We start from the raw sequence: 20,369 nt of genomic DNA on the forward strand, positions 1-20,369 counted from the left end.
GCTGGCCTACCAGCGATGCTCACATCTCATAAATGAATAAAATAAAAAGAAACCATGAAGATAGCACCCAGTAAAGGCCTTCACCTTGGAGCTGTATATAGTAATGTGTTACCAATAAACACTTAATGTTCAACCACACAAGCCTGCAGATCTCAGAGCAAAGAACAGAACCAACTGTACAACAGGAAGAAAAACAACCTGAAAACCATTTATACTTAGGACATAGCTTTGAAAAGAATGCCTGTATCTTTGAATCTTTACTCACAATTGTTCAGAGGCGATGACCTCGTGGTGTTATCGCAAGATTATTAATCCAGGAACTCAGCTAATGTTTCTGGGGACCTGGGTTTGAATCCCACTATGTTAGATTGTGGAATTTGAATTCAATAAAAAATATTTGGAAGCAAGAATCTATGATGACCATTAAATCATTGTTGATTGTTGGGAAAACCCATCTGGTTCACTAAAGTCCTTGAGGGAAGGAAAGCTGCTGTCCTCATCTGGTATGGCTTACATGTGACTCCAGAGCCACAGAGATGTGGTTAACTCTCAACTGCTCTCAGGCAACTAGGGATGGGCAATAAATGCTGGCCAGCCAATGGCACCCACATTCCACAAATGAAAAAAAAAATTTAAAAGATTATCTATATTACTTCCTTACAATTAGTCTTATATTATTGCCAAGAATTGGTTTTACCAATGGGAAGAATTTTAATTAATTTCCCTTTGAATGCAGTTACACATTTGGTTTACAATTTAGTTTAAAATTTATCTTTGAATTGCCACGTATTCTGTACCTCTTGGCCTACCTAACATTAAAGAAAATTTCCAGCAGATTAAGAATATTAAGAGAGGAAGGACACAAGCATTTTAAAAAGCATAGATTAATATTAAAACACTGACTTTTAGAGCACCTACTTTTCACTCTGAGATGGACATTGCAGAATATTGTGCTACACAAATCATTTTCCCATAACCCTAATAATATATTCAGTGTTTTGTGGTACAATGCCTCTGTCAATACATGAGCAGTGTAACTTCAGAGTTTTGTATAAGATATTTTATCAGCGAGATCCACGTGAAAACTTTATATGTAATATGATTATCTATATTTATATAAATGATTTGGATGAGAATATAGGAGGCTTAGTTAGTAAGTTTGCAGATGACACTAAGATTGGTGGCATAGTGGACAGTGAAGAAAGTTATCTGCAATTGCAACGGGTTCTTGATCAATTGGGCCAGTGGGCTGACGAATGGCAGATGGAGTTTAATTTAAACAAATGCGAGGTAACGCGTTTTGGTAGATTGAACCAGGGCAGGACTTACTCAGTTAATTGTAGGGCATTGAGGAGAATCGCAGAACAAAGAGATCTAGGGTTACATGTTCATAGCTCCTTGAAAGTGGAGTCACAGGTGGACGAAGTGGTGACGAAAGCATTTGACATGCTTGGTTTCATTGATCAGACCATTGAATACAGGGGGTGGAATGTCTTGTTGAAGTTGTACAAGACATTGGTAAGGCCACAATTGGAATACTGTGTGCAATTCTGGTCACCCCTATTATAGAAAGGATATTATTAAACTAGAAAGAGTGCAGAAAAGATTTACTAGGATGCTACCGGGACTTGATGGATTGAGTTATAAGGAGAGGCTGGAAAGACTGGAACTTTTTTCTCTGGAGCTTAGGAGGTTGAGGGGTGATCTTATAGAGGTCTATAAAATAATGAGGGGCATAGATCAGCTACATAGTCAATATCTTTTCCCAAAGGTAGGGGAATCTAAATTAGAGGGCATAGGTTTTAAGGTGAGAGGGGAGAGATACAGAAGTGTCCAGAGAGGCAATTTTTTCACACAGAGGGTGGTGAATGGCGGTGCGGGCTCATTGGGCTAAAAGGCCTGTTTCCCGGGCTGTTTTCTTCTTTGTTCTTTGAGTGTCTGGAACAAGCTGCCAGAGCTATTAATAAAGATGGGTACAATTTTGTCTTTTAAAAGCATTTAGAGAGTTACGTGGCACAATGGGTATAGAGAGATATCGGCCAAATGTGGGCAATTGGGATGAGCTTAGGGGTTTTGAAAAAAAGGGCGGCATGGACAAGTTGGGCTGAAGGGCCTGTTTCCATGCTGTAAACTTCGATGACTCTATAGTTCAGAAAGGCTTTGACTTACAAAAGTGCACCTGCTGGAAATGTATTCTCTGTGTGTGATGCTGCCTGAGCTACTCAATTGTGCAGTGGTTGGTAATCGAGGTCACACGCAATGTTTAAAAGTTTTTGGGGTTAAATTGCTGGATTGATGTCTGTGTGGTGGCTGTTGAAGTATGTGGGCGTAAGGCCATATGATGCCTCAGTGCAATCACAGTCTCTAACAGCTTTTTTTTAAAGACTGTGTTTATGATTTTTTGTATGCAGTGACAAGCCTTTTACTCTGTTTACCTTACACTCCAGGTATGAAGAAAGAGTCCACCACACCCTCCACTTCTACAGTAACAAAACCCGCCAACTAATGCCCGACAAACTGAACTCTACTCCTCATAAGAGGCAAGCAAGAAAAGAAGGATTGGGGGATCTGATATCTCCTACTTGCCAATGATTATTGTTCTGGCAGGAGGCCTGGGCCCCTCTAGGGCACAAGCCTCAGTGTTGTACAACATGTGCATCCCCCTCACCCGAGTCTTGCTTGAGGAGAGAGAGAATAATACAGTAAACAATCGGGATTAAAGGAAAAAACTGGAAATCTAAAATATGAATAGAAAATCATGTAATATTAACAGCAAAGCAGTCTACATCTATAAAAGCAATGGATGCATTTACATGGAAGCCTCCAACTGATAATATTAACTTGGCTGTCTCTTGTCGATTGGTTGCTCCTTCCAAAGTGGAATGGGTGGTTAAGAAAAACACAAGGTAGCTTACTGCCTCTGTGTGACTCAGCAGAATAAGCTGTACTTCACATCTCCAGTTACAGTTATTAAAGTTCCTACTGGAACTTAACCTAGGACCTTTTGTTCCATGTCTACCATTCCTAAGGAGATCAATATTGAATAAAGCATAATCTGGGTAAGTACAACGCACATTCCTCCATCTGTCAACCATTTTGGTACTTTCAGAGTTATATAGTTATATGGGAGAGAAAGGTTGTAATAAAAACAGAGCAAGCTACTAAGTGCTGAATTTCATGGAGGCCCAAATTCTTAACCCACCATTGCAAGAGTCAGGTGGCAATCGAAGACACGTCCCCCCTCCCCTCCACCCCCCACTCCTCACTGCCAAAACAAAAGCCAGCCCTGCAGTGATAATGCAGTACAGGTTGGCTGAACAGGCTGTGAGTGGAACTTCTGCTCCATCTTATTGACTAGCAGCTCTAACAGTCCCAGCAGTGCCAGAACTGAGTAGTGGGCACTGCTGGGATTACAAGCACTGGCACTAGGAAATGATTAATGATTTTTTTAAATTCCTGGAGGTTCCAGAATCTGAGTATCTAATAAAAATCAAACTATTTGATAATCAGAAACCAAAGCAGACAGGATGTTGGACAAAAATGGCCCAGGCTGTTCATTATAAAGCTAGGATGACTATAATAGAGTTAAATAAAGCTCTGCAGGTGAGACTTCTTATATGTGCAACAAAATTATGGTGGCTATAAGGGCATTGAAATAAAATTTGTGCCTCAGGTTTGCATTTGTTGGACAAGCAAAGATTTAATCCATTATTAAATTATTAAGGGCTTAAGTAACAAGCAGGTAAACTAAGATTCCTGAGGTATAGGACCTGTATGTCAGGCAGGGAGGAATAAAGTGGAGTAACATCTGAGGGGATGCCCCCAGTGTGCACAGGAAACCCCCTCAAATGCTGTGCCCCTCTTCCTTCCTGCCTTTGCAAAGACATTTTCAAAAGACTTTTCCTTATGCCGACCTGCTTGCCCACGCTGCCTGAGTAGCACAGTGGGCCGGAAAATGTCATTGGAGGAGGGAAGTGGTTGCGACTTTCCCAAGCCATTTTTTATGGCTTAATCAACATCATGCTAGAAAACAGCGTGAGGCTGATTGCCATATTGAAATTCCAATTTGAATATCATTAACGAACCCAGGATGGTGTTGTCCAGGCTCGCTAATGATTCTGCCCCTGTTGGGAGAGATTCCCACTAGCGGGACCAGGTGCGATGGCCTCTCTGGCGGGGACAGAGGTCATTGATGCACCCCCCCACCCGCCGGGAGGTCGGAGAAGCTTGATACCCTGGCAATGCCCACTGGGCATCATGGCACTGCCCATCTGAGGGGGCATTCCCTGAGGGGGTAGGCCGATCAGTGGTGATTGGTGGGGGGGGGGGGTGGTGGAACCACTGTACACTGTTCATTAGGGAAAGGTGGGGGAGAAAGGGGGATAATTGGGGCTGGCCTGGGCACTCAGTGGGGTGGTGGGGGGTCGGGAAGGCTTGCAATATCAGGAGGGTCAGAGCTGGCCATTGATTGGGGGAAGACATCAAGAGACCAGCAATGGGAGAGTCAGAGGGCATGTGCCAAACTTCCTACTGGTGACCGGCGTACGCGCAGTGTCCCACTCAGAACACTGATGCCGGCCTCTCGTGTGGGAATAGGCCCCATGCCTCCTTACCAATGTGAATCCCCCAGCAGACATTGTGAAGCACAGAGTGCCAGAAATTCGTCCGATTAAGTATGTCTAAATAACAGGCGGGAAAATTAAGTGCCCAACAGGGGAAAATCTCCTGTTTCTCACCTGTCCAGCACTTAGTTTCTTTTTGGGAAAATCACCCCTTTGTCTGCTTTGTTTTCTGATCATCAATTGGTCTGCCTTTTATTTGGTACTTAGAGTCTGGAGTCTTCAGGAATTAAATTGTCTTCAGGGCACTGCTGTGAGCAATGATTGAGAGAAAACAACACAGGAATTAAAAATTGTGCGTTTTAAAAGAATGAACACTTTTGTTAACTAGTGTGAAAAATATTGGACATGTGAGAGAAAAGCCTATTCAATTAACGATGAGGAATCATCAGACAATTAACAATTGATTTGCTTGCAAATTGGCATTGGAAGGCAAAACCCTGTAAGGATAGGCCAAAAATAGGAAATTGAGGACAAAGTGGTTGGTGGTCAGAGGTTATATGATGACACTTCCAGGAATATATTCTGCTAGAGTTGGCAACCCCATCAGTGTTTGAAGTTGAACTTATTACTTTCCTTGTATTTAAGGTTTGAATTTATTACACTGAGTTTGGGATTGTTCTTTTATTAGGTTGGTTTTCTTTTATACATATATATAATTTGATTTTTTTAATTACTGAAATTGTTACTCTTTCTTTGTGATTCAGTATGGTACTCTTAGTTTGACAATGGTTTAGTTTATTTTCCATGTTTGAGATTGGGTTTAAGATTTGAATTGCTAAATTCCAGAGAATGGGATAAAAGGCAGATTGTTTTATGGTAATGAGGTAATTGGATTCTGTCTACCTCTCCCAGATTTAGTAATTAAAGTGATTTACATTAAAAGAAGAATGTATTACTACTCATTTTAAAAAGAAAAAATACATGGAGCTTGGCCAGAAAAGCAATTTATGGAGGAATTCAAGAGGCCTTGTGAATCATCCACTCCTGTTATCTGACAGCACAGATCTGAGTCTCTACAGCAATTTGAAAGAATATAGAGAACTCTATTCAAGCATGGGTGATATTCTCAGAGGCTGATTAACATTGTGACTACAAAACCAGACTTACACTCATGTTCCTCGCCCCTGCAGCCTATGCTCCGTTTGGATTAGTAAAATGGGATATTTATATCCAATTGTTGGCTAGCAGAGCCTCGATTTGATGTCTTAATCAAAAGTAATACCTCTGACAGTGCTGCATGCCCTCAAAACAGTACTGGAGTGCCTAGATTTTAAGCTTAGGCATCTGCAGTGGAATTTGAATCCATGACCTTATGACTCAGGCAATGCTGTGCCCACTGAAACAAGCCAATATCTGGTTACTAGGCTTATCCGTCCAGTGTGAAGCTGTTGCCAGCACTATCATTCAACTCTAAGATTTACTTCAATTACCTTTATTAATAATTCTATACCTAATCGTTAAGTAATTTCTGTAATACTCTGCACTATTGAGAAATCACTGGCATACTTCACACCCCCCAATATTAGATTCTCTCTAATATACCCTATACACCTCACTGTAACACTGCCAATAAACCATGACTTGGTGATTGTAAATCCAGGTGTATATGATTTTATTTATAGGAGGTCCTGGGGAAGTTGGGGATCCATATATCCGTCTTACCCCTGGAGAACGACAAGCGGGAGATGGTACCTCTCTCCCTGAGACACCCAACCTGAGAAAGGTGAGTGCTTGTGTATTTTCTTGCAGTGCATTCCCCATATTACAGCCCAATCCCATCAAAGCATTGCTGTAAATTGTGTCTCCTCCCGACCAGCTACAGCCTTGCCTGTGTTACACCATCTGGCTCATGTCCTCCTATTTCACTGCCTTTCGCTTAACCCTGTCTAATGTTTATCCTCCCCTATAGCTTATCCCTGCATCACACTCACCACGTGCTATACTCTAGTCCTTCTTTCATTTCACTCTTCCATCTTGCTTATCTCTCCTCTTGACTCAATTTCCTTAACATTTATTTTCTCCTCCCTCACATTTACCATCTCCATCTAACATTCAGCCTTCCTGTGGCATTCTTCCTTCTATTGCTTATTCCTGCCTGTTGTAATCCTGATTGAAGCTTTGAAGCTTTAAAGCTTAGTACAAACTAATTTTGACAGTAATCCCAGTTAGTGCCACTTTTGGTCAGTTTTAACATTTTGTGCTGATGGAAGAGATCTGATCAGAATCCAAGATTTCATCATTACATGTCTTGGGCCTTGGCCTTTGACCTGGTTGACCACACCTTCCACCTCTCCTCTGTCATCCACTGAGTAGGACCTGGCTCCATTCTTATCTATCTAGTTGTTGACAGAGTAGTTCTTACAAGGGCTTTTCCTCCTGCACCCAAGTCATTACCTCTGGAGTCCCCCAAGGATCTATCCTGGGCCCCTTCCTATTTCTCACCTACATGCTGCCCCTTGGTGACATTATTTGAAAACACACCATCAGTTTTCACATGTATGTGGATGACACCCAGACCTACCTCACCATCACCCTCTCAACTCCTGCACTGTTGCTAAGTTATCGGACTGCTTATCTGACATCTAGCACTGGATGAGCTGAAATTTCCTCCAATTAAATATTTGGAAGAGTGAGGCCAATATTTTCAGTCCATGCTCCAAACTCCATTTCCCTAGCTACTGATTAGATCTGTCTATGGCAACAGTGTGAGGTCAAACCAGACTGTCCAAAACCTTGGTGGTGTCACATTTGACCCTGAAATGAGCTTCCGATCGCATATTCACATATGCCTAACAGCGCCAGCGACATGGGTTTGATTCTGGCCTTGGGTTACTGCCTGTGTCTGCATGGGTTCCTCTGGGTGCTCTGGTTCCCTCCCACAGTCCAAAGATATGCAGGGGTTAGGTGGATTGGCCATGCTAAATTGCCCCTTAGTGACCAAAGATGTGTAGATTAGGGGGATAAGTGGAGTAAATTCTTGGAGTTACAAGGATAGGGCTGTGGGTGGGCCTGGGTAAGATGCTCTGTCAGAGAGCCACTGCAAACCCGATGGGTCAATTGGCCTCCTTCTGCACTGTAAAGATTCTATCATTCACACCATCACGGAGTCTGCTTACTTTCACCACCCATTTTTATCTGTGCTTTAGGTAATTTGCTGTTGCTTAAACACTCACTTGTGCCTTTGTTACCTCAAGACATGTTTATTCCAATGCAATACCGCCTGGTGTCCCACACTCTATGCTGTGTAAACTTGGAGGTCATTCAAAACTCTCTCCCCTTGTCCTAACTCACACCAAGTAACTTTCACAAATCACTCCAGTGTTCACTGACCTACAGTGGCTCATAGGTCAAGTAACATTTTGATTTTAAAATTTTCTTTCTCATTTTCAAATCCCTTCATGCACTTGTCCCTTCCTATTTCTGTATCCTCCAGTTCCATTACCTCTGAGCTTTTGCGCTCATTCGATTCTAGGCTTGTGCACATCTCTGATTTAATCACTCCAACTGTTCCCGTTGTGGCTGTTGCTTCACTGTTTAGGTCCAGTGCTCTTGAATTCCCTCTCTACACTTCTCCACCTCTCTACCTCAACCACTTTTCTCCTTTAAGACACCCCTTAAAACCTATTTCTTGGATCAGACTTTTGGCTATATAACCTGATATCTTCTTCTGTGGCTCGTGTCATATTTTGTTTTATAATGCTCCTGTGAAGCAACCTGGCAAGTTTTATTATGTTAAAGACACTATATAAAAATAAGTTGTTCTTGTTGTCTTTTCCTCGATAATACTGACTGTGGACTTTGTTCTCAGATATCTCCTGTCTATGCTGAAATAGAAACACGCGGAGGGTCTGGCTACTCGGGAAAACTGATGAAACCACCTCTGCCCAGAACGTCTCCAGTACCGGAACATCTGAGCCATTCAGGTAAAGTGACAGAACCTCAAGCTTATGATTTTCTTTCATTCATGCTCTCTGGCAGGTTACTCTGTAAAGTGACTCAATCAGGAACTGGCACAACTGTTGTTACTTTAATTGAGCTTTTTTTTTTGCAAAAATATACTTCATTCATAAAATATTTGAAAGAACATTATAAACATTTCAAAGTGGTCATCACAGAAAAAGCAATGATGTTCAGGTTTTCTACATAGATCATGTTGCAATACAATCAAAAAAGGGGCAAAGACCACATATGTAATGTGGGCCAGAATCACATCAGTAACTATACCTATACATAGGTAGCTCTGCCATTACACCTTTAACCTTCGCCATACCCGATTCCTACTTCCTTTTCTTACTGAGTGGAGCATTCCAGACACATATTTATGGTTCCCTCCACTGTGCCACCTAGGGCCGGAAACGGTCAGAGCATAACTGGACTGTACGACTCGCTATACTGGCCCACCAAGCTTTAGGACCATTGTTTGACAGTGAGGACACTTCATTTGGGAGCATTGCACAAGGAAACAGCAGAAGTTAGAAGAGTTTCAACAGAATGAACATTGGCTGCTGTACCAGAAGGTGTTATTGCAGAATTACATTTAAATAACTCATATTTCTGTTGCATCTTTCTGAATCTTAGGACATTTCAAAGTGCCTACAGACACTTAAGTACTTTTTGAAATGTAGTCACTGTTATAACGTTGGGAAATGGGTCAGCTCCCTCCCTATTGTGGTCAGTTGTAGTTTTTTTATTACTAGTTGCTGTTCTGTTCTTATTGTAAAACAGTATAGCAGAATAGAAAGCCTTTTAACCCATTGAGTCTTTGGGGACGTAGAATTGTCTTGACTGCTGAAAAATGTTTGTCACAAAATGGTATTAGCATTAGAGGTATCTGCTTATTACTGTTTACTTAACGTGGATCTGTTAATAATAATTCACAAAATTATTACTTGTGTTTATGTTGCAGGTAGCAAAAAGTTGGGGATGTCTCTGTCATGGCAGACAGAGCCTGTTCCTATGCATCCCTGTCGTTGTCATGGCCCCAGTGATCCCTCTCCAACTAATTCGGACCCACACCCCTACGTCAGCCTGGATGGCAGCCCTAGCCCGTCGCCACAGAATGTGGAAATCATGAATAGCCCCCCAGGCCGCCGCAAGAAACTCTTTACCTTCTCCCGGCCTCCTCGCAGCCGTGATACAGACCGGTTCCTGGATGCCCTTAGTGAGCAGCTGGGACAGAAAGTGACCATCATGGATGAATTTATGAACCCAGAGAATGACTATGAAGAAGTAAGTTTTTCAATCCTTGTAGAGCTCTTGACAATTAAAGTAGCACCCAGATTCATGGTGAAACCGCATTCACATTCAATAGGGAATTAGACAAGTTCCTCAGTGTCAGATATTTAAAATAGGTTCATCATTGGGTCATTGGGGAATGAAGGTCATTGAAGAAGGCATTACTGGGAGAGGGGTGTCATGGGGAGGAAGAGTTCATTGGGAGGAAGAGAGTAAATTATTGTAAGAGTCGCACAGTGCAAGATAGGCCAGGCTTGATGGATCAACTGGATCTTCTCCCGTTCATTTTTGAATGTTTCTAAGACTTTTAATTGATTTTGAATACATATAGATATAGAATTAGGTACCTTAACCTGAATTACAGAAAGGAATCCCACCAAGGAGCCAAAAAGAACAGAGATTCTAAGAATGTGCAACAGTTTTGAATCTACTTGCAGGATTGGAATGGTTCATAGATAGAATAGCAGATAACCAGGAATAAGGTAAAGGCTCAAATTTAAAAAAAACTCATGAGTTGTTGTTCTTCTAGTTTGCATTGAGCATCACTGGAGCATTGCAGCAGGCCAAGGACAGATACGTGGGCATGAAAACAAGATGCCGAGTTGAAATGGCAAGTGACTTGCAGCAATGATCCAGTGATGCCCAGTACAAACTGGAAGAACAACTCATCTTATGATTAGGCACATTACATCCTTCTGGACTCAATACTGAGTTCAAAGAACTTCAGACTAGGAATAGAAACATAGAAAATAGAAGCAAGAGTAGGCCATTTGGCCCTTTGAGTCTGCTCCTCCATTCATTATGATCATGGCTGATCATCCAACTCAACCTGATCCCACCTTTGTTCCCCATTATGAACTTTCCCCTCCATCTTGACCCTCTCCCAACACAAACCCACCCCTCCACATGCTCACTGCCCCTTGTTCGGTTTTGCTCTCAATGACCACTGACCTTTGCTTTCCTATTAACACATCTTGCTACCTTACCATTGCCACTATTAACACTCTTCAGTCCCTAATGATACCATTAACAGCCCCTTTGTCTTATGTCTATGACATCTTTGTCAATCTCTCCTTAGCTCCAGCCTATCATTGACTTTCCATTCTGTCACACCTACCTCGCCAAGCATATAATTCTTCATTAACCCTCTTCAGTTATGTAGAAGGGTTATATAGCCTTGAAACATTAACTGTGTTTCTTTCTCCTCAGACGCTGCCAGACCTGCTGAGTTTATCCAGCACTTTCTGTTTTTATCTCAGATTTCCAGCATCTGCAGCATTTTGCTTCTATTTGGTCAAATTTAATGAATGAATTGAGTATAAATTGAAGAGAGGTCCTGAGAATGTTATATACATGGGAAATAGATGGACTGCTTGAATGGAAGTGTGAGGATGGGATTTTGGTGGGAAGGAGGCATTAGGTGGAGTTTTGGCAATGGGAAGAAGGTGTGAGGGTGGGCTTTTTTAAATTTTCTTAACCATTTTTAATTGATTTGCTTTTCATTTTCCAAAGATGACTTTTCCAGAGGAGCAGGGAATCTATAGCACAAATGACCCAAGCAGCCCTAGTGAGTATGTCAGCAGCAGCGATGATGGAAGTTCCTTAACATATTCTTCAGGTTCGGACCCTATCCCACCTCCTCCTCAAAGTCCCCCTCCCCCTCCACCCATACAGTTCAATGACCCAAAACCTGTCACCTTAATCTCAGAGTTGAAAAGGGTTATCCCACCTCCACCCCCACCTCCATTGCCTCCACCCCCCTCTTACTCCTCCAGCCAACATCAGTCTATTCCCCTTCCACCCCCTCCTCCCCCTCCTCCTTTACCAGGTCCATCTGGCCCCCCTCTACTGCACCGCAGTGGCTTTCACCGCAGAAGCGAATCCAGTCACATGAGCGTGAAGAGACTGCGATGGGAGCAAGTGGAGAACTCCGAAGGGACCATTTGGGGTCAGGTATGTGAATTTGTTCCTTTAGTGTTTCAACAGCTATTTCCTGTCAAAGTTAACCCTTCAGACACCAAGGTGACAGGAAGAAGATGAACTCTGACTGTAATGTGGGCATTGTGAAGACAAAAAAACAGGGATTTCTAATTTCAGGAAGGGTGAGAGGCTGAGGCAATGACATGGGCAACTAGGGAATAACTGGGGAAGGGAGGTCTTAAATTGAGCCACTAACGACATATATATTCAATGGTTCAAACAATCAATGACTCCAACTCTAGTAATGTGTATTCTCCCTGAGTCTGCATGGATTTCCTCTGGGTGTTCCGGTTTCCTCCCATAGTCCAAAGATGTGCGGTTTAAGTGGATTGGTCATGCTGAAATTGTCAGGGGGATTAGCAGGGTTAATACATGGGGTTACGAAGATAGGACCTGGGTTGGATTGTTGTCAGCGCAGGCTTGATGGGCTGAATGCGCTCCTTCTGTCCTGTAGGGATTTGATGATTCAACCCAGTCTGTGCACTCAGTGGGTCCAACACTCATCTATGTAGTCAACATTCCACGTTTTCAGCCTGCAGGGTTAGAGATTCATATGATCAGTGTCTCCTGTAAATTTGTGGTAGGTATTGAAACTCTGGCCCAGATTTTTATGCCTTCATCCATGTCAGATCATAGGACTTTAAAAGTGCTGGTTTGGACCCAACTTTGGGACTCTTGCACCATTCTATCTCCTAGTATTTGCCAGTGCGTGGTAAGGGTGTGGCTGAGAGTCCACATGCAGCATTCCCAGCTTTGCCAGTTCCATTGCAGGGTGGTGATGGGCATTTCAGACACCTGGCAATTTTGATGCAACCATGCAGCTTTTGCAGGAAATGTGATTTATAGCACCTCAAAGGAGTCCTCAGCTATGGGAGAGTCCTAATCTAAACAAAATAAAAATCAGACATTCAGCATTGTAGAGGTTTACCGCATGGAAACAGGCCCTTCGGCCCAACTTGTCCATGCCACCCTTTTTTTTTTAAACCCCTAGGCTAATCTCAATTGCCCGCATTTGGCCCTTATCCCTCCTTTGGTCCATATTCCTTTGGAAAAAAATTCCCTCCTTTCCTTTTTCAGAAAACTATCAAACACAGCCAACAATGGTCCCATTATAGAAACCTTTAACCTGTCCAAATATATACACAGACATTGAATAATCACTTCAAAGAATGATCAATTATTACAAAATAACAAAACTGTAAATCAACCCTAGGACTCCCTTTTGTAAATGTGTAAACAGCCCCCCAAAGGGCTGAATATGTAATCAAGCGTTCATAGTGAAGCCATCTAACAACTGTATCAACAGAAATAGGCTGAACAGATGGCCTTATCTTGAAAGCTTTGCTGGGATTCAGAACTGATTAATGCATTCAGGTCCTATGGAAAACTTTGTACAGTTACAAAGGAGACTACTAGCTTTGTTTCGTTGACGGTTTCATTACTGTGTACCAGCTTAATCTTTCTTTGAAGTTTTTTTCTTGAAGCCAGTGTGTTTATTTGTACAGGATAAAAGTTTCTTCAATTGAACATTCGTTTGTGTTTGATTTAGAGTTTTTTTTGCAATCTTAAGGGCAGTTCTTTCAAAGGGAATGTTGAATGCCTGGTTTTTTTTTTAATTCCATGATCGTTTTAAAGGCTTGCCAGTGTTTTTATATGGCTCAGGAGCTCTGTACTTAGTTGGCATGGATGATTCATGGGGGAGCATGGGAGATGTGGGGGTCCTGGAAGGCACAGTGCATTCTGAAGTGACATAGGGGATTTGAGGGGACATGAAGAGGGCATGGGGGTGAATAGAAATAAAAAGAGTGAGGGTTAGAGGGCCTAACAACTATGAATAGGACTGGATCAATGTCAGACTAAATGGAGATCAGCTTTCTAACTTGTTGGCCTCACTATCTGACCACCCGTGTTGTGCCCTGGACCTGTGGCTAGAGATGGCATGCCTTCTCCAGCCCATGCCCACCTTCCTGACACATAAACAGAGTGGACTGGCTCCTCTAGAATGGAGAGAGGATCACAGAGCTGAGAAAATCTTGGCTCATGAAAATCTGGCCGTCTAACCTCATAATGGAGTTGAATCTCTTCTTGAATAGGGCAGATAGAGCTAAATAGCATTGTAGATCATTCTTGATCCCTCTGATCTTCTGGATTTGTTTGTCTGAGGGCAGATTGGGTTGAAATTTTCCATTGTATTGTTTCTTTTGTTATGTTTTCTTGTTTCTCCCAGGAGATTACATGACTGTTGTCTCAGTGGGGGCATAGGCTATTGTCTGAAATGATGCGTAGTCAAAATTCCTTTTCTACAATGAAGTGGGGCAGTCTTGATGGACCAGCAGGTCTTTGCCTGCCTTCAGGTTTGCATGACTGTAAAAAAAAAAGTTTCAAATGGAACTAGCAGCATCATAAAGAGGAGGTAGTTGCTGTGACACTGAAAACAGAAGATGCTATGGACCAGAAAGAATTCAGATTCCCAATTTAGTTCACACTGAGTTAACTGTTCATAGTCACGTTTACATTATTCGCGTTTTTTTCCTCCAATACCTTGGAATATGTTGGGAGAAGTCTGGAAGGCTTTTGCTCTTGATTCAGTAACCTGGCTTAAAATATGCATCTCCATAGTCGAAAACAGCCCTTATCTGTAATATGTGTCGTGGTCAAATAGTCTGCTCAGCTCAGACATGACAAACAGCTGATTAAGCGAGAGAGAGAGGGAATAATTTGCTGCCACTGAGCCCTGTGTCAGCAAGAGTCAGGAGAGGGAATGGGGAGCATGTTTCTGTCCAGAAGTGGAGGCTAACTGAAGCAGGAAGCTGTTTGGCTCATTTGCAGAACTTACTATTAGTTTCCTTGTGTTACATCGACTATGCTTTTCACATCACCTGACATGTTTCGGAATGCAAATCAACCCTTTGAAACAGGGCCAGTCATAGTGAGTGACCTTCAGTGCAAGTGAAAGAAGTACGAGCTCAGTCACTTCAATAGCAAGGATTCTGTTCTGTACATTGTTGCTTTGGAGCCATCTGATAATCATTTATCTCTGAAAATCACATCTTCATTTTTCTCAGTTTGGAGAAGACTCGGATTACGATAAATTGAGTGATATGGTCAAGTACCTAGATTTGGAGCTGCACTTTGGGACTCAGAAACCAAACAGTAAGTGACAGTCTGACATTGCCCAACAGCATCTGAGTGTGTTAGGTTGTGTGGGCTGTTATGAGTACACATCATATGTGCTAAGCTGTGATTGTGTACTGTGTGCAAGGCAATATGTGTGCCAAAGTGTTGATGTATTCTCAAAGTATCTTAGTGGATGAAACCAGCTGCCCTCAGTGGTGAATTAATGCACTGCACTCCAGCTATTCCATCTCTGAGACAAGGCTCGTACAGTGCGATCTTCAGATGGCCTATGTAGACACTGGTCTCATGGCACAGACTTGGGTTGGTGATGTGATGATCTGCCTGGCTAGGGTTAGAGCGTTTCTCCTTATTCTCTTACTTTCTTTTTGCAGAAGCAAGTTTTGTACCTGAAACTTTTAAGAAGAAGGATTTGGTTGAAGTGTTATCCCGGAAGAAGGCCTACAACATGTGTAAGTCCCGTGCCCGCTCCACAGTCAATTTGCTATAGCACAGCTAGGCTTGTTTTAATTATGAACTCAACTGAAATTGTCCATGAACAAACATTTCTCTTGGTAAAAAAGCCCTTTCTTACTCTTAGATATTTCTTGTTATCCCCCTCCATTCTCCTCTGTACATCTATAAACTCACTCTGTAATTGTTGCATGTTTTGTTTTATTGATTGACTCAATTTGGGCAGGGGACCATCTTACTGGCTCATCATGATAGTTGATTGGTGTGGTGAGCCAATAAGCTCAGGCTTGCACCCGGTTTATCACCTCCCGTGATGTTACCAGCCTTGTTCTGCTAGCGAAATATACGAAGCTGATTTCAATTTTCAAAAGCATATTTAAATATAATTACTGAGTCCCAAGCTCAATCATCTGGGCTCACTTGTCTTTACCTGCTCGCGGGTGGAATCCTCACCAGTGAGGATCATGTATGGTCCCCACCAAGGGGGACCTGATATGATGGCCGCATCGGTGGGACTGGAGGCCCTACCCCTGGGTCGTCAAGGGTAGGGTCAGGCAGTGCTCCTTCAGCAGTGCCAGTCTGGTACCCTGGCAATGCCTACCAAACCCAAGCAGTGGCAAGGGGGTGAGGCCTAAGGGGAGAGGCGGGCCTATGATGGGAGTGAGTTATGATGGGGAGGCAGGGGGAGCTCTATATGGGGTTGGTACAGTGCATCAGGAGTTGGCCAGGGCAGAGATCGGCCGGAGGGGATTGGGGACCGGGATTAGCTGGGAATGGGGATTGGAGGGGAGGCAATGTCTTGGGAGAGAGTGACAGATCTCCCAGTACATTAGGAAATCAGGCACATGCGCAATGGCACACCTACAAATCAGTAACCAGATTCCTGGGGTGAATAGACTACGTGCACTCCCCTACTCTCATTTTGTTTCTTTTTTTTCTCTAAATGCCACACCATTGCATCTGCAAGCTCACCCAAAAATGAGTGCAATTCTCTCCTGTTTCACATTTGTTTGGCACTTCGGATTTTTTTTTTGGTAAGATCACCTCCTGGATCTTTCTTTCTTGGGGCTGTTAGAAGATTCCAGCCATCAATGAATGGGATGGACATGGGTTGTGGAGGCTGGTGGGGAAAATTTCTAAAGAGCACCAAAATGGTGAAAGGTGAAGGGATACAGGACTGGGAGAGAAAGGAGGGCAGGGCTGTGGTATTGGGAGGGATGGAGGCGGCGAGAAAAGGAGCAGAATTTGTCTTTTTTTTGGTCTAAGTGTCATGTCAGGTGGGAAAAGCAGAGTGTAGCAAGCTGGTTGCTGGGTTTTCCTGCCATATTTTTAAACTCACTGACAAAACACAAATGAAGAGATGTAAAAGCTCCCAGTTTCAAAAATGGAAAACAAACCCCCCCCACTTCCCAACAGAACTCCCCTACCTGCATGGAAAACCTCTCTGGCACCACCAGGACAGGTCCTGCTCAACTGCTCATCAGGTGTATGTCGTGGGGAAACTGTTGTGATTCACATCGAAATGCCTTCATGCTGACATGGATGGACAGTTTAACATGGTGTAGCTATCAGGGGTTAAAGCTGATAATGATATTTAAATTGATGCATATGAAGATTCCGACTTTTAAAGTCAGGATTCCTGTGAAGTCATTGGTGGGAACAATCGATAGGAGAAATCCTACCCGTATAAAAGCCATTTTGGGACTCCTGCACTTTTCCCTGCCTCTCTGCCATTCCCACCCCATCAAAAACAGAAGTGGAAAATACCCCCCACTGTGTGGAAGACTAAGGACTGTTAGTGGAGGATTGGGGAACTATTATGAGAGTCACTGTGGGGACAGAGTCCAATTGGAAGGGAGAGTATCCAGTGAAAGAGGAGTGACTGGTCCTTGTAGTTGGAAGGACAGTGAGTGGGGAGAGTAATGTGCTGGGCCTCATGTTTAATGGAACAGGGACTATCCCTGGGTGAGAGTGGGAGCTCGCTGCCTTTGCCTTTTAGCTAGAGAGTGTGAGAGGGCTTGAGAAGCTATTCTTGTAAGTTGACCAGAGCTAAATTGTCACTTTGTTTTGTTTCATTTTCTTGTATTACCTTTCAGTAATCCAATGGCCAGGATATTTTCGGTTTGAAAATTGGTCCATTAACGAGTGTTATTAATTTCCTGCTCACAGTAGCCAGAATCCCATAACACCCTTTGCACCCTCAGGATTAATGGAATAGGGAGGGTGGTAGAGGGAAAGATGGGAGAGCTTATCCTATTGCTGGGAGACTGATGCACAGCCCCTCTCCCAATTAAGTAGGCCCAGCTGCCATGGTTCTTTCCATGATGAACTGCATAACATCCAACCCAGTAAGTCTTCTCCATCCTTTCCTTTCATATGATGACTGATTCTCCATCTGGATATATTTTTGTTAGCTATTCTCATTGCCCACCTGAAGCTCTCGGCTCTGGAACTCCGCCGGATCCTCATGACAATGGAGAACGATCGTCTGGAGCCCTCTCACATTAAGCAGTTGCTGCTCTATGCTCCTGATGAGGAAGAGTTGAAAAACTTCAGGCGGCACATGGCTGATCCCAGTAAGCTGAGTGAACCAGACCAATTTGCCCTGCAGGTGGGTCCCTGGCAAACTGGAAGTGCACTCATTCTATGTCAAAGGCACTTAAATTACTCCTTACCAACCTCTCTTATATTATGAAATTCATAGACTAGGAAGAGAGGAACTATTTCCTCAGGTGTGAGGTTTTCAGAACAAGGGGGTTGAACTTTAAATTTAGAACTAAGCTCTTTAGGAATGATGTATTCATTCTACAGGTTATGGAATTTGGAAACTGATTCCCAAAAAAGTTGTTGAGGTGGAATTCAACTGAAATTTTCAAATTGACATTGATAATTTTTTGTTGGGTAAGAATATTGAGGGTTATGGGACCAAGGCAGGTAGATAAAATTAAGATACAGATCAATGCAGCCTTAGAAAAAGGTTATGACTGACCAAATAATTGAATTTTTTGAGGAGGTAGCAAGGATGGTGAACGATTGCAACATATTTGATAACACAGCAAAGTTTTGGACAAGGTCTCACATGGCAGACTAGTCAGCACTTGAACTGCTGCAACCTATAGGTTCTCAGATCAAGAGATTAAAAAGTGGTATTGGGCTGTATAGATCTTCTTTGCCTAGCATCAACATGAGGAGCTGAATGGCTTCCTTCTCCAGCACACATTTCTGATTCTATGAGATTAGCCATGCTCTAACTGAACAGTGTAACTGGCTCACAAGGCTGAGAGGCCTCCTCCTGTTCATATGTGTCTGTGTTTTCTGTGATCTTGCTCACTTCCAACTCTTCTGTCACAAAATAGCACTTCACCTCAAAGACTTTCCCATGAAGACCCACAATAAACTATTGTTGTAATATGTTGTGGTGTCATATTTGATTGTTTACTGCACCATGCATTATCACTTCACCCTGTGTAACAAGTGTTTGCATTTATATGGCACCTTAAATTGGAATGAAAAAATTGCAAGGCGCTTATAGAGGTTGAACTAAAAGAATTAAAGATAAGTTTTTAGGAGGCTCTTAAAAGAGATGTGGAAAGTGAAAAGGCAGAGATCTTTATTGAGAGAATTGGAGAAGGTGCAACTGATCTAGTACTCAGCTCACATTGGAAAACAGATATCCGAAATCAGAGTATCAGAAAAGCAAAGGGAAAACACACACTGGCATCATATATTTTGCCCAAAATGCTTTTCTCAGCACAGAGTCATGAAACACCTTTTTTAATGCATCCTTTACTTACACATTTGTGTAGATGCTGTCAGTGAAAGAATACAAAATCAGGCTGAAGAGTTTGCATTTCAAGATAACTTTGCAGGAGAAGACAGAGGAGATAAAGGCTGGACTGCAATGTATCTACAAGGCTTCGGTTGAGTTGAAAAGCGGCAAGAAACTGGCGAAGATTCTGGAGGTAACAGACTAATTCCTGGTAAATTCAATAAAGTGCAGTTCACATTTCAGTCTCTTTCCATGAGGCAAGACAACAACAACTGTGATTGAAATTACTATCATATTACTGCAGCATGGTGCTGTGGTTTACTTTGGGTACTATGTACCCCTAAGGTACAGGACCAGCCCTCCGGTGCTCAGAAACTTGTTGGTTCATGTCTCCAAAGTGTGAACTGACAATCCTGACAGACACTACAATGCAGTACTGTGCTTACATTAAACCGAGCCTCATCTGCCCTCTCAGCTGATGGGAAAGATCACACTATACCACTATAGAATAGCGGTGAATATTAGTGATGTTATGGCAAAGATATTCCTTAACTAATACTATAAATTGTTTATGGGACCTTACTTTGTTTGCGGGGCCTTTGTGTTTCTGTATGGTTCTCTGTTTGTGCGTTTGTGTCTGTGTATGTCTCTGCAGGTCTCTTCCTCTATGTGGCGTTGTACTGTCTATCTGTGTGTCTCTCTCCTTGGGTCTTTGTCTCTCTCATTTGGGTCTTTCCTTATGTATATGTAGGTCTCAATGAGATGTCATTCTGGAGCCCCATGTATCTAATGGGATATGCAGTGGGGAGTAATCCAGTGGAAGAGTCCATGCATAGACAGACAATCTAGAGCAGGACCTGTTGGCTTCATTTATTCAAGTGTTGTGATTTTCCAGCACGTTTATTTCTCCTCAGTAATTGTTTTTTCTCTGACAGTTTGTCCTTGCAATGGGAAATTATCTCAACAATGGTCAACCTAAGAGCCCCAAAACCACGGGATTTAAAATTAATTTCCTAACAGAGGTGAGCAACTGAAACTGATAACAGCTGGGTTCAAATGGAATTAAGTAATGAGTTGGTGTCAATGTTAGTGGAGACTCCCAAGGAGAAGGGAATTGTTTTTGTTTTTGGCTGCTGTGTTAGAGGGAAGATGCATGATTAATTAATCAATTGACA

At 42.7% G+C, this 20,369-nt stretch overlaps 1 protein-coding gene across 1 annotated transcript in view; it reads left to right on the forward strand.

Annotated features, from left to right (window-relative positions):
- Positions 1-20,369, forward strand: part of grid2ipb (glutamate receptor, ionotropic, delta 2 (Grid2) interacting protein, b) — a 111,540-nt gene that overhangs the window by 81,287 nt on the left and 9,884 nt on the right. The window contains exons 11-19 of the mRNA XM_080206521.1: positions 6,245-6,345; positions 8,431-8,545; positions 9,529-9,851; positions 11,370-11,810; positions 14,903-14,990; positions 15,347-15,424; positions 17,840-18,036; positions 19,232-19,387; positions 20,130-20,216. Of these exons, the coding sequence (XP_080062647.1) occupies positions 6,245-6,345; positions 8,431-8,545; positions 9,529-9,851; positions 11,370-11,810; positions 14,903-14,990; positions 15,347-15,424; positions 17,840-18,036; positions 19,232-19,387; positions 20,130-20,216 (1,586 nt within the window). The remainder of the gene's footprint in view (positions 1-6,244; positions 6,346-8,430; positions 8,546-9,528; positions 9,852-11,369; positions 11,811-14,902; positions 14,991-15,346; positions 15,425-17,839; positions 18,037-19,231; positions 19,388-20,129; positions 20,217-20,369) is intronic.

Source organism: Carcharhinus amblyrhynchos, chromosome 18 (genome assembly GCF_965287045.1).
Source record: "Carcharhinus amblyrhynchos chromosome 18, sCarAmb.v2.hapA, whole genome shotgun sequence".
Lineage (NCBI taxonomy): Eukaryota > Metazoa > Chordata > Chondrichthyes > Carcharhiniformes > Carcharhinidae > Carcharhinus > Carcharhinus amblyrhynchos.